At 37.1% G+C, this 13,180-nt stretch overlaps 2 protein-coding genes across 5 annotated transcripts in view; one reads left to right on the top strand and one right to left on the bottom strand.

Moving 5' to 3' along the window:
* Positions 1-7,790, top strand: part of LOC126258655 (cleft lip and palate transmembrane protein 1-like protein) — a 163,513-nt gene extending 155,723 nt beyond the window's left edge. The window contains exons 9-11 of the mRNA XM_049955658.1: positions 3,712-3,847; positions 3,929-4,044; positions 6,682-7,790. Coding sequence (XP_049811615.1) covers positions 3,712-3,847; positions 3,929-4,044; positions 6,682-6,748 — 319 coding nt within the window. The 3' untranslated portion in view covers positions 6,749-7,790. The remainder of the gene's footprint in view (positions 1-3,711; positions 3,848-3,928; positions 4,045-6,681) is intronic.
* Positions 7,791-7,926: 136 nt separating this feature from the next.
* LOC126258608 (SAFB-like transcription modulator) overlaps positions 7,927-13,180 on the bottom strand; it is a 215,334-nt gene continuing 210,080 nt past the window's right edge. For 3 of the 4 annotated variants that reach the window (XM_049955654.1, XM_049955655.1, XM_049955656.1), the window contains one exon: positions 7,927-8,562. In XM_049955654.1, coding sequence (XP_049811611.1) covers positions 8,364-8,562 — 199 coding nt within the window. In that variant the 3' untranslated portion in view covers positions 7,927-8,363. The remainder of the gene's footprint in view (positions 8,563-13,180) is intronic. The other variant, XM_049955657.1, reaches the window with a different exon arrangement.

Here is a 13,180-nt window from a genome sequence, read left to right as displayed (position 1 = left end):
CAGGTGTAGGTAAAACCAAGTTAATTACTGGATGTTTTTGCTGGCCACCCAATTCTGTTACGACTCTTCTAGTCATTTAAAGAAGATTTATGGTCAGTAGCATGTAAATACCCAGATCATGCAATACTAGAAGTTGGAGGTGACGACATGCTGAGTATAGATTGGGATGTCTATGGAGTCATTGTGTGTGTGTGTGTGTGTGTGTGTGTGTGTGTGTGTGTGCGCGCGCGCGCAAAGTTGAATGACTGTAGGAGGATACAAGATGATCCAGACAAAATTTCTAGTTGGTGTGATGAATAGCAGGTAGTTCTAAATGTAGAAAAATGTAAAATAACATGGATGAGTAGGAAAAACAAATCCATAATGTTTGGATACATCATTAATAGTGTCCTCATTGACACAGTCATGTTTAAATATCTGGGTGCACTGTTACAAAATTATATGAAATAGAATGCACATTTGAGGATTGTGGCAGGAAAGGCAAATGGTCAACTTCAGCTTACTGGAAGAATTTTAGGAAAGTGTGATTTCTCTGAGGCGGCAGCATATAGGATGCTAGTGCACGGGATCTGTACCAGGCCAGATTAAAAGAAGACGTTGGTGCAATTCAGAGATGGGTTGCTAGATTTGTTCCTGATAGGTTTGAACGACATGCAAGTGCTACGGAGATGCTTTACGAACTCAAAGGAGATTCTCTGGAGGGAAGGTGACATTCTTTTCAAGGAATGCTATTGAGAAAATCTAGACTGATTTGAAATTGACTGCAGAGTGATTCTGTAGTCTCCAACATACATTGTGAACGAGGACTATGAAAAATAAGATAAAATAAATTAGGGCTCATACATAGGCATATAGAAAGTCATTTTTTCTCTCATTCTGTTTGTAAGTGGAACCGGGAAGAAAATGGCTAGTGCCTTAAGGTGGATTGCAGAGTATCAATGTAGATGTACACAGCTCGTGATGAGAAGGAAATCCAGGTTCGAGTCTTAGCCCAGCATAAATTTTCATTATACAGCTAATAGTTGTTCGTAGGTGTGAGCGTGGAGGAACTATAATTTCTGGCAAAAAGTGGAATCATGTATGTTGGGACTGACCAGGAGACCCAAATGCATAAGCTCACCTGTGTAAGTGTTGTTTTTCTTTCTTCACACACCTTTCCACCTGTATTTTGTGAGAAGATTTGAGTTTACCACTTCATACGAGGAAGCAAACTTCCCCAATCCTCCTCCCCCCTCTATTTTCCCCAGGGGATTTTGGCACTTCCCCAAAGAGGATGGAGCTCCACTCAACTGATATGTCCCCTCCCACCACTGGTTCAACTACTCAAATTTTTGTAGCCTGGCACAGTAATGATAGCCAACAGCTGGTGGGAGGTGTGAACAGTGGCCATAAGGTGACCTACTCCTCCTCAGTGTCAGGTTCTTGCTCTGATTCTTTCCAACCCAAGCTAAACAAAAAAGAGATACAATGAATAGACCAGAGATAAAGGCAGATATGGTGACCAGTCACAATGAATTTGCCTGTCTGACCCCATTCGACAGATGGTAAAAAAAAAAAAAAAAAAATTATAATAATAATAATAATATGAATTGTGACAAATATTCCCATCCCTACAATACTTTCAATCATTTATCGTAACTACCAAGCTTATTACAAGAGTCAAGCTGACCCAAAAAGAGCGTCAGATAGGATTTCTATGTTTTTCCTCACCTTTAGTGCAAAAGTACAACTTAATATCATGTTGGAAGCAATGCTCATATGCATGCAGGCAGATATAAGCTTCACTCTTTGCAATATCTAGCTCCCTCTGAAAGGAAAAATTACATGAACTAACTGACTTGATTTCTCACCTTTCCTCCTATTGGCTGATTTTTAACACTCACAATCCTCTCTGTATTTTAAGACTACTGACAAAGGCAACTTACTGCAACTGCTATTTTTAGGAATTTATCTAGATAAAATCAATAATAGTTACCCCCATACATTGTAGTTCAGTATATGGATCTATTTTGACCATTAACCCTTTCACTACGGTGAACTTCTGTAGAAGTCGGGCGCGAATGTGCCACCCAGCCGGTGGACTGCTGTAGCAGTTCCACATTGCGTCGTATTTCTCTGCTCGGCTTGTGTGGAAGCTTGACCTATGCACCATCTAATGGCTTTGTTCAAAGTTTGTAGTTAACAACAGTCACTAGATGCAGTTCCATTCAGTTTCAAAACGTTGGTTTCGATTGAGTTGCAGTGCTCATTTCCCGTCTTCTTTCTAATCTGAAGTGACGTGTTGTTAACCTCAGTTTCTACTAGAAGTGACATGGCAGATAGGTGCTATACTGTGAAGGAAGCTCTTTCATACTTGGTAGTGACTTTAACGATGAAAGCGAATCATCATCTGAATCTGACGATGAACATGAAAGACATTTTGTAGCTGTTTCTACATCAGGTACACGTGCTACTCCAGCTGTTCCATTAACATCCCTGGTGCACAGACACAGACAATATCAAATATGTGTGATTTGTATAAATATACAGTATCAAGTCCAATAATTGCGATAGCATTAGGAGTGTGAAAGCAGGGCAGAGTAGCGCCGTGGGGAGTACGAAAATGCGCCTTACAGTGGGCACGGCAGACTGGCGCTCATTCAGTGCATGATGCAACAATCATGGTGCTGGCATGAAAGGGTCAACCTGTTGGCCTGTACTCCCATCTGCCTACTAGTGGGCACATTATGAAACTATAAAACATAGTGCGACCACTTAAAATTCTTGATACTATCAGAAGTCACACGACACATCTTGAGAGCCAACTCTCAAACATCCTTCTTCCATTGTCTGGCACAATCATCCCGTATCTCATGTGCATATTCCAGAAGGTTGGGTTTTGTACATCAATCCTGTCTGCAGGTGGTAATTGAATGACTGGTTTAGCAAAGTCATCTTTTTGTTCCTGTATTGCACTTATTCTTAAATTTTCAAGGTGTGAGTGAGTTTATTGTTGTATCCTTGCAATGCTTCTAAAGAAAACACCTGAGCCACTCATGACTTGATAATATAAAATATTTTTGCTCATGTTATTATGCAGAAATATTTCCCATTTTTAGAACAGGTTGAGTTTCTTCCCTTGTTGAAGTGCAAGTGATACTTGGATTCAGATCAGTTGGTGGGTGTTCAACATAATGAACATGGAAGGCTACTTCTGATCTGTCAAAGACGTTCAGTCTGATGGCACATTTATGCTCCTTGAATCTATTTTAAGAATCCTTGCCTATGGTCTGTATATTTAATTTCACACAATGTACACTTTATAGACAAGTGGCAGATTGAGCCTATACAATGCAAAATGTGCACAACAGTGCCACTGTTAAGTAGTTTCATTCATTTGGCAGTCTCAATGCATACAAATGTCACTTTGAGGTTGTATTCAATCGTTAATGATATAGATGGGTGTTAAACTATATGACTCTTCCTTTCCACTTCTAATGGGAAGCTAACAAATAGACACATCAAAGAGAGTTAGCAGAAAACATTACAATTGTCATAGAGGCCCAAAAATTATTAACATTAACAGTGGCTGAAACAGAAGTGTTGAGAAAAAATAAATAAATAAATAAATAAAAAAATCTGGTGTATGTGGAGTGCTTTGTTCTGATTGTAAATCTGGTTTTATCAGCAAATAAGATAAGCATTAAAAATTACATTGTTAATTTATTTCAGTTGGTATTCCTGGAGTATTCATAGTCTTGTGAATGGTGTGTACGTCTTTGGATTTCTATTTATGCTGCCTCAGTTGTTTGTTAATTATAAACTGAAATCCGTTGCACACCTGCCATGGAGAGCCTTCATGTACAAGGTATGTTCTGTAGTCTCTCTGGGGAAAAAAAATTGATGGTGTCAACATGGTAAGATCAACTAAAACTCTTTTTCTCCTCAGGCATTCAACACATTTATTGATGACCTATTTGCATTTATCATAACGATGCCAACGGCTCATCGAGTTGCCTGTTTCAGAGATGATATCGTCTTCCTCGTATATTTATATCAAAGATGGTAAGGCACCACATGGTTTTCTAAACATCTTTAATTCACTAATATTCAGAAATGCATAACCCTGCATCACAAAAGTGAGTAAAATTTGATATAATGTACTTCTTAAGAAACACTATTACTCAACAGCACCAAAATATGTTAAAAATAAAAGTAAATCCCACCATGGTTCACAGCTGGTGCCACTGCTGTCAAAGGATACTAATAAAATATAAGATTGTGTATAATGTTATGAAGTCACTTGGGGACTATGAAAAAGTTACAGTTTAGAAATGGCAGCCAATATATCAAAGTGCAGTGCTCTTAGAAAATCTCAGTGCAGGTGGATTGTAGTTCAGATACTGGGCCTGAATTTGGATTGAGATATTCAAATAGTCTGCTGCGCATTTTCCAGTCAACTCCAGAAATTGATTGGCTCATTCTTCCAACTAGCCAACACTAATTCCCCTCAAAGTTGTACCTAGAGTACGAAGTACAGTGCAATCTTTATTCACTATTTTGAATTTAAAATTCTTATAGACAAGAGGGCAGAAATTCAACTAATTTTTGCAGATATGCTTAATGGTAAGTAAGGTGAATAATGACAGCAGTAGTAAAAGCTACATTGTATATATCAGTTGTTCCCAACCCAGATAAAATGAAATTTTCTAAGGGGTTACAACAAAATGATTCAATTGTGGTTCTGTCATGAAATTAAATTATTTTTAAAATATCATTACTATCTCTTTTTAGTATGACTATAGTACTGAGAACATAAGTCACCAAAAATTACATTCTTTCTGAAATTCCTTCCCGACATTAACTCGTAACAGTGCGGCAAAGGTTACGGCGTGAGACGACTGTGCGATCATCATCTTCCATACATAGTCCACTCATTACATAGATACTGTGTACCATGTATTTAGGACAGTAAAATTAAGAGACATACATCACATATGCTTGAATATCTCATGAAAATGCCTTCTCAAGAGTTGTAGGTAGTTCCCACACTGGACAAGAAATTGCTCTGTTATTTACTTAACAACACATAAATGACAGCCCAACACAACAGTAACTATGTAATGAATAATACACTGCTCTATTACTATATCATCATCATCTGATTTTAAATGGGGGTGCAGGTGAAGGAAATATGTTTTGTAATGTTCATAGTTAGCTTTCTTTTCCGAGAAGGACTTGTTAGAAATAAACAAGCACAAATTGCCTCACTGACTCATTAGTTTGTGGTTTAAAAATAAAAATATTCAAAGAATATTCTATGGCGTATGTGTTGGGTGAGGGGTGTAATTAACTGATTCTGCATTCTGGGATAATGTCTCGAAAAGTTTGGGAGCAATGGGTATACAGGGCGTTTCAAAACTAAATGGCAAACTTGAGGAATGGATTCTTCATTTAACAAGAAGGAAAAAGTCGTAGTAAATATGGGCTCTAAAATGCTTGAACCACCTTTTCATCTTTGATACTGTGAAAAAAAAATCTTTTCTACTGCAAGCTCTTTGCTTTTCACAATAACAAGAAAAAATTGGCCTTAAAAAAAGTAGACTGTAAGGGCATTGATATCTTGTTCAGTAGCAAAGATGAACAAGTGCTCCTAGCTCTTAAGGCATGCATTATAGAGCCCATTCCTGATGTTTTGCTATTGAGTTTTGAAATAACCTTTACAGTGATGAAAGGCACTTTATAAATGGGCCTAATTTTAGTTCTTCAAAAGCAAAGAGGGGAGAAAAGCTAACAGTAGTAAAGGCAAAGATATTCAGTTGAAACTTCTGTCCACATCCCCAAACAATCCATACCACATTATGAGGATGTTGGTTTTCTTCTATATGTACTTCTAGTTTTAAACTTTGTCCTTTTAAGTTCTCATTCTCTGCTGTAAATACAAAACTGTGTGTCCGCTAATCTGTTGATGATAGTTATGACCATCACCTAAGCATTTACAATATAGGCAGTTTTAACTCAGGTAGGCAATTGTCTTATGCATTAGGGTCACTTGGCAAGTAGCAGTCTAAGTGCCCTATGGGGGCAGTATTGGAAAAGCCTGACTGACTGTGCTGATGTGTCACCTGTAGAGCAGGAAACATTAGTCCTGCAATCAACTTCGCAATCATTAAAAACTCTTATCTTATATAAGAATTGTTTTTTCGTTTTGTGTCTCATGTAATATATGATTTGGCGTAAGAATGAACATACATACTACAGGTGCTTCTTTCAGAGAGAGAGAGAGAGAGAGAGAGAGAGAGAGAGAGTGAGTGAGTGAGTGAGTGAGTGTGTGTGTGTGTGTGTGTAACAACCATGTCTTTTTCGTGATAATGTTGTTTGGATTTTTAGAGTACATAAATACAATGCTGTCGTCTGCTGCTGCTGCTTTCATCTAAATAATTATGATGGAGACATTACAGCCCTGGTGTACTCCTTGATTGATAAAAACATAAAAAAAAGACATACTATCTTAATAAATTTATAATATTATTTGTGCACCATGGTATAATCTTAAATATGAGGTGTAGTGAATACCTTCTTTCTTTAATTGTTCTATTTACTTCATTAAACACCCAATATAAATTTTTTGTCCATTATGAAATGTAGATTTCACTGGAGCTTTTCTCTAGCTCATATATAATTAAAATGTCTTATTTTCAGGCTATATCCAGTAGACAAAACTCGTGTGGATGGGACACTAGTTACAGATGAAAAGAAGCATGAATAAGATTACTCTTACAGCTGCATTAAGTTCTATAACAAGAAAGTAAATGCTCACAGAACATAATTTGAATTATCATACCAGAGTGAGGAAGAATTAATTTCTTTCCGCCCAAAAGCAGAAGCTTTTCATAATGTTGTGTAACAACAGGGTAAATAAGACAAAACTTTTCAGGCTTAAGTCACTGAAGCTACCTATTTGTTACTGTATCAAATGTTGTTCTGCACACCCTAAAGAAATCCATTAAAAATGATTCTAAACTTGAACGCTCTGAAATGAACTTAATACTGCAGAGTTAAGATTACAGTACTGTACACACTGATTTTGAAATCCCCTGTGCTGCAGTAACAGCATGAAATCAAAGCAAGCTTGGATACATGTTTCTGGGGAATCTCCCTCCACAAGATGTGTGAGTGCAACATAAAAACCAGGTTAATTATTTTTCTTTGGGCACAACTAGAAAAATTCTTCACTGACATGTGGCATGGGTGGGATTGTCTTAATTAGAAACAGTATCTTTTTTGCATATTGTATCTCAGCTTCCTTATGGCTTCTCCATAATGCACATTGTGGTACAACTGCAATCTGGCCTCTATTGTGGGACAGGTTAATGTGGAAATCATTGGGAAGGGGAATCTACAAAGCAGTATATGCTACCAGTACAAGTCCACTGTTTTCTCGGTCTCTGGTACAGCCACCTTCAATTCAGAGCCTCCACTCATTCATGACCTAGGACTTGGTTCAACAATGTTACTTCAAATTTTATTTGCATATCAATTTTGACAAAGTTGTTGCTTATGTATTTTCAACTGACGAAAGCTCTTCATTGTCAGTTTTGTGCAGTACTCTTCTTAGAATGCAGAAATGTTTAACTTTTAAGCAAGCCATCTGATTATAGAATGCTGTGACTGTGGTATTGGATATTCTGATACTAGAGACTGAATCAATTTGTATGAATACAAAATGCTTTCATTATTCTGATGTAGTCTAGTCACAGTTTATTCAAATAAAATTTAGATTTAAGCTTAAGAAAAAGATTGGACTAAAAATAAAGAACTGTTTTGGGTGAAACTTGGCTCATAATTACACCTGTCACTTGACTTTTTAAAAATGTTATTACATTTTTGGTACATACTAGGAAGATCTTTTTAAGCAAATCTTGTACATGCTCACTTGAAGTTTGTTTACACACTTTTATTCAGGATTACAAAATATATTAAAACAGTTCAGGAATTTTACAAAAGTGTTTTGAACATAACAACCACTGTTATGAAACAAACATTACAGCATTAGTTTTTGCACTAATTCTCAAATACAAGTGATGTGTGTAATGACTTTGCCCCATAAACAACTGGAGAGAAATATATAACTGGAAAGTAGTGACTGTATACAGGACATATACAAATATGCTTCACAGCCAAGTGTATGAAAATTTTTTTTTAAACAACCTTTCCAGAATTTATCCTGAACTAAGAAAATGCTAAAAGGAATGTGTAAAGCATTATACTTCCCCTACAAGTAAGTGGGTCTGTCATTTTTACAGAAGCTACACTGAAAACTCTTCAGTGGTTTTTTAACACTTGACTTAGAATAATATTAATGTCCAAATCTTGTCATACACTCAATATTTACGCATAGATCCCATTGACTGCTTGTAGGTATCGAAACGCTCACTGCCGCCATAAGGGCCTCCACTGCTCATGGCCACAGATGAAGCTGCTGCTTGTGAAACAGCTTGCTGGTCATATAATGATGCTGGTACACTTAGACTTGAGCCTCGTGCTACGACACCTGTAGTGCCACTGCTGCCACTCACCCACCTATTATAAAACAAAACATTTTAATTATCATGTGCCAGCAGTCACATGACCACTAGCATTTGGAACCACAAATTTTGCCAAATTGGCAATAACAAGACTGACTACTAGGTAATTACAAATGCTGAAGAGGGATGAAACAAGATTATGGAGACAGTATAGGGGAGTATGGAGCAAAGACAGAATAGAAGAAAGGCTAAGAAAAGACAAAAATTTAATTATCTAAACTTATTGGTTGATAAGCAAATACAAACATTTAATAGTGATATGCCATGCAAAGTTCAAGCACAATGGATGTTTTATATGAGTGCAAGCAGACCAAATTTGTGAAAAGGGCAGTCATAGTAAGAACTTGTTTAGAAAGGTTTTAATACAGAGAATTATAGTGTTTACCTTTCAATCTAAAGCAGTTAAAGTACGCCAAGTACCGCTTATACCGCATTTACCCTACGAGATGAGGTTTTCTCCCAAATCCGTCTTTCAAAGCAGATTTACTTTGAATAATTTGGAAGGGGAACAGCTTGGCTGAAAATGAGGGGAATGGCAAGCGGGCAAATTTTGTCATGCTGCTAACCATGGAGATGTATACTATGTACCTTGGCTTCAGTGAACATCTATCGTCCTTGAACCTTTGTTCACCTGCATCCAATTTTTGTTTTAGTGTCAGTCCATTTCAAACTGGGCAAATACTCAGCAACAGTATAAGTTTCTACAAGAAGAAAACTAATGCTAACAAAAATACGTTCACACACAATACGTGAAATGCGGCACAACCAACTAAAGATGAGCTCTGATGACACAAACTATTACTCTACAGCACCTTTGTATTTCAAGACTGGCAAAAGTTGGTTCACGCAAACAATATGACACTAATTCTAAGTTGATGGTGATTCATGAAGAATAGGTCACAAACAAATGTGCAGGTGGCATTGGGTGAAGAATAAATTGAATGCCCAATTCCACACACCAAACAAACAGTCAGTGGCAACGCAAGAATGATTTCATGAATTGGTGCAGTAGGTTATGCAATACACGCAAAACAAACACAATGAAGACTTAGCAGTTAATTGAGAAGTTATCTGAGTGGAGGTGTTGAGGATAAATTTTCCAAGTATTGGCATGTACATGAGGATGGTGATGAGGAAGGGGCTTACATTACAATGCAGAACTCTTATCTCAGTGACTTCCCATGGTATTTGACAGGAAACTACCAGCATCATATAATAAAACCAAGAAAACTGCACAGTTATTTTCTCCGCCATGTCAGCACACCCATCATCAAAACCCTGGTAGTTTATTTGGATATGCTATGAAATGTTGTGCTGACACTTGACTATGGAAGGTTTAGATGGAGGGTGTTTTGATCTATGGTTGCTTAAGACATGGGTATATGATAGGCCCAAACCACCACATTTACGACACTGCAAACTTCAACAAACATTATGATATTTCTGTTTTGCTCACAGTTTTTTTCTTTTTGCAATCAATGAAGGTACTAATCCTGGTCCATTATGGGATTCGAGTACAATTCTAATACCACCATAACCAACATTCGGTCAGTTCAGCTTTCCTAGGAAAACACAACATGTATGAAGGCTGCCAGCCCTGTGAGGGCAGGAAAGCTCGTTCCTCTCTCTTTGGGCAGACCAAGTTATGATTTGTTACATTGTGGGCAACAGTCACAATAAAGTACCAGAACTGTACTGTTGAGGTGAAGGGCATTAAAAGTGTTCCTATACAAAGCTCAGGAAATGAAAAGGCCAGAATAAGAATAAAACTGGGGTGTCAGCAGAACAAAGGAAGCTTCCTCACACTAGATTAGTGACAGTTGTTTGGACAACAGAATACCAGGCTTTTTCCTTAACAGAAGGAAAATTGCGGTGCTAGATTCTCTCAGGACATCTGACCCAGGACATTAAGAATCTGTTTTCAAAGACAGACATAGTAATTTATGGTGGCATGACCTCACAACTACAAATAATGGATGTTGTGACTTTTTAAGGGAGTGTCTTTTACAAAAAGACCATGCCCTTACTAAACAATTCGTAAATATCTTATGCTGGGCCAGTGGAAGAGTCTCGACTGAAAATATAAGGAATGGATTAAAAAAAGTTTTGCATATCCAATGTTATGGCTGGCTCGGAAGACAAGGAAGTGAAGACAAAATTAATGTAAAACAATTCTTTATTCTATTCCTTCTTGTATTACCAAAATTTGGGCAATCAATAAATAGCATACATTTAGAATACATATAACCTTTTTAGGCAGATACTTTATATCAACAAAACACGCTGTAATTTTGACTAGCCACATATGCAAAAAAATAAAAAGGTTACACACAGAATTGTGCAAACATGGACAGCATACTAAATATTTCTCATATCTGCACATGTATTGCGTAACCAATATATGAGAGCTATCCACAAAGTACATTACGTTTTGGAATTAAAAATAAATAAAGTATTGGAAATTACTTTTATTATATACAGATGAAAGCCACACTTAAATACCACATGGTTGAAGGTGCAGGCTGCCGAATTTTACGACGAAGGAATTTCCAAGCTCGTCCATCGCTACGATAAGTGCCTTAATTTAAATGGCAACTATGTAGAAAAGTAGTATTTAAGTGTGGCTTTCATCTGTATATAATAAAAATTTTTTTTTCCCAATACCTTATTTATTTTTAATTCCAAAAAGTAATGTTCTTTGTGGATAGCCCTCGTAATTAATCTTATGTTACATGTGCCCCTATCAACGATGATTAAATACAGTTTGTTGAGAATATGTAACAAAACTTTAAGAATTGTGTGAAGATGTATGTATGTCTCAAAATCACTTTTTCTACACTGAATTTCATAAGTTTGAAGAAATCAAAATTTAAAGTGTGTGTCAAAATTTCACTACATCAAGTTGGGAGAAATGTCTTAAGATCTGCCTCGCTGTTGCATTTTGTGTTACTGCTTCTTTAAGAGTGTACCACATTTTTATTGTTGTAGTTATGTCTACTTTTTATTCTTTGAATAAAGTGATTTTACAGTTCTTGCACAAAATTTCCTATAGTTAATTCGGTTATCACTTACGTTTACTCAGTAATGCAGTGTTATCTAGATAAGCTGGATTAACAAGGCAAAGTTAGCTGTACTCTCAAGTAATTCACTAAAGATGTTTACAGGTAAAGTACCATCCCTAGATGATACGAAAATGCAGGCAGACAATATTTCCACTGAACAGTTGTTAAGTGTTGATAAATGTGAAGTAATTCCCATAGTGATGAGAGAAAAGCATGTAACACAATTAGCTGTAAAATACCAGAGTATTAGAAATTTAGGGGAAATATTTCAAAGCAACACAAAATATGACTAACTCTTGAAATCAAGAGTAAGGAATGTGAATGGAAGACAAACTGATGGTCCAAAAGTTAGGGGAAGGGTTGTCCAATTCGAAGTGTATGGTGTAAAACAGCATAATATTGCACTTAGATGTCGTGTATGGCGAAAGTACAGAAAATATCTGCAGCCTGAGGCAGAATTCAGTAAATTAATCAACTTTGAACATAAAATTATAATGAGGGAAAGATGCACAAATCATATCAAAATCACAAATTACATAAAAATTAGGATTTCCAAGGCTTGTCTCTTTCTTGGCACCTATACAGTGCTCAACGATTGGCCTGGAACAACGGTGGCATGTAGCTTAACTCAATGAACCCTGGTTTCAGTTGTACTTAGCTGACAGGTGTATGAATGTGACATATGCTTGAAGCAGCTATAAAATCCTGTGTTTCTGCAAGGGTGTACCCAGGTAGGATGTGGCTCAGTTATGTTCTAGGCTCTGTTCAAGTGGTCACCAAGTGGTCACAATGTGGCCCCACTGTGTGGCTGCAGGGAGTAACTACAGATACACAGTATGTGGAAATTCTTGCAGATCATTTTCATCCATTTCTGGTATCAGTGTACCAGTACCCTGGTGAAGTTGCTATGTTTCAACAGGACAGTATGATCTCATAGCTTTTAGCCAAGTCACTGTATTAACACTTCCATGAATTCATTGTCATAGCTTGGCCCTGCACCTTCCCACATCACCTGATTTTACCCAATCAAGCATTTATAGGATGCTGTTGATACCTGTGTATGCTCTATGAACCCAGCACCAAATATGCAAGATTAATTGGGGTAGCATAAGCTGCCCAACACTTTGTAGAGTTCACACTGTGTGCTACAGCGGTTTTGAGAGCATGCAAAGGAGCAACTTGCTATTAATGTAACATCTAGTGCTTTCCTATGACTCTTGCCCATTCACGTGTTAGTTACAAGTGTTTCAAGTAGATGCAGTACAACCAATTCTAGCATACTGCTGTGTTCTGACCCTTTATAACTGGCATAAAAATTATCACCCCCCCCCCCCCCCTCCTCAAGTGCATAGGCACACACATGCACGATCGTAACATCTCATCAGAAAAAGGGAGTATGACAGATGTTCTTTCAAAACTATGCTTGTAAAATGAGAGAACCACTATTGGAAGAACAGTTCAACAATTTGTGCCACCACCATATACTGCAAATTGGGACCATGAGAGTAAGGAAAGTGATTGTGAAGATACCAGGACAGTTAGGTAGCAATT

This window comes from Schistocerca nitens, chromosome 1 (genome assembly GCF_023898315.1).
Source record: "Schistocerca nitens isolate TAMUIC-IGC-003100 chromosome 1, iqSchNite1.1, whole genome shotgun sequence".
NCBI lineage: Eukaryota > Metazoa > Arthropoda > Insecta > Orthoptera > Acrididae > Schistocerca > Schistocerca nitens.
The sequence above is the reverse complement of the archived record's forward strand: the minus strand, read 5'-3'. Positions and strand labels throughout refer to the sequence as shown.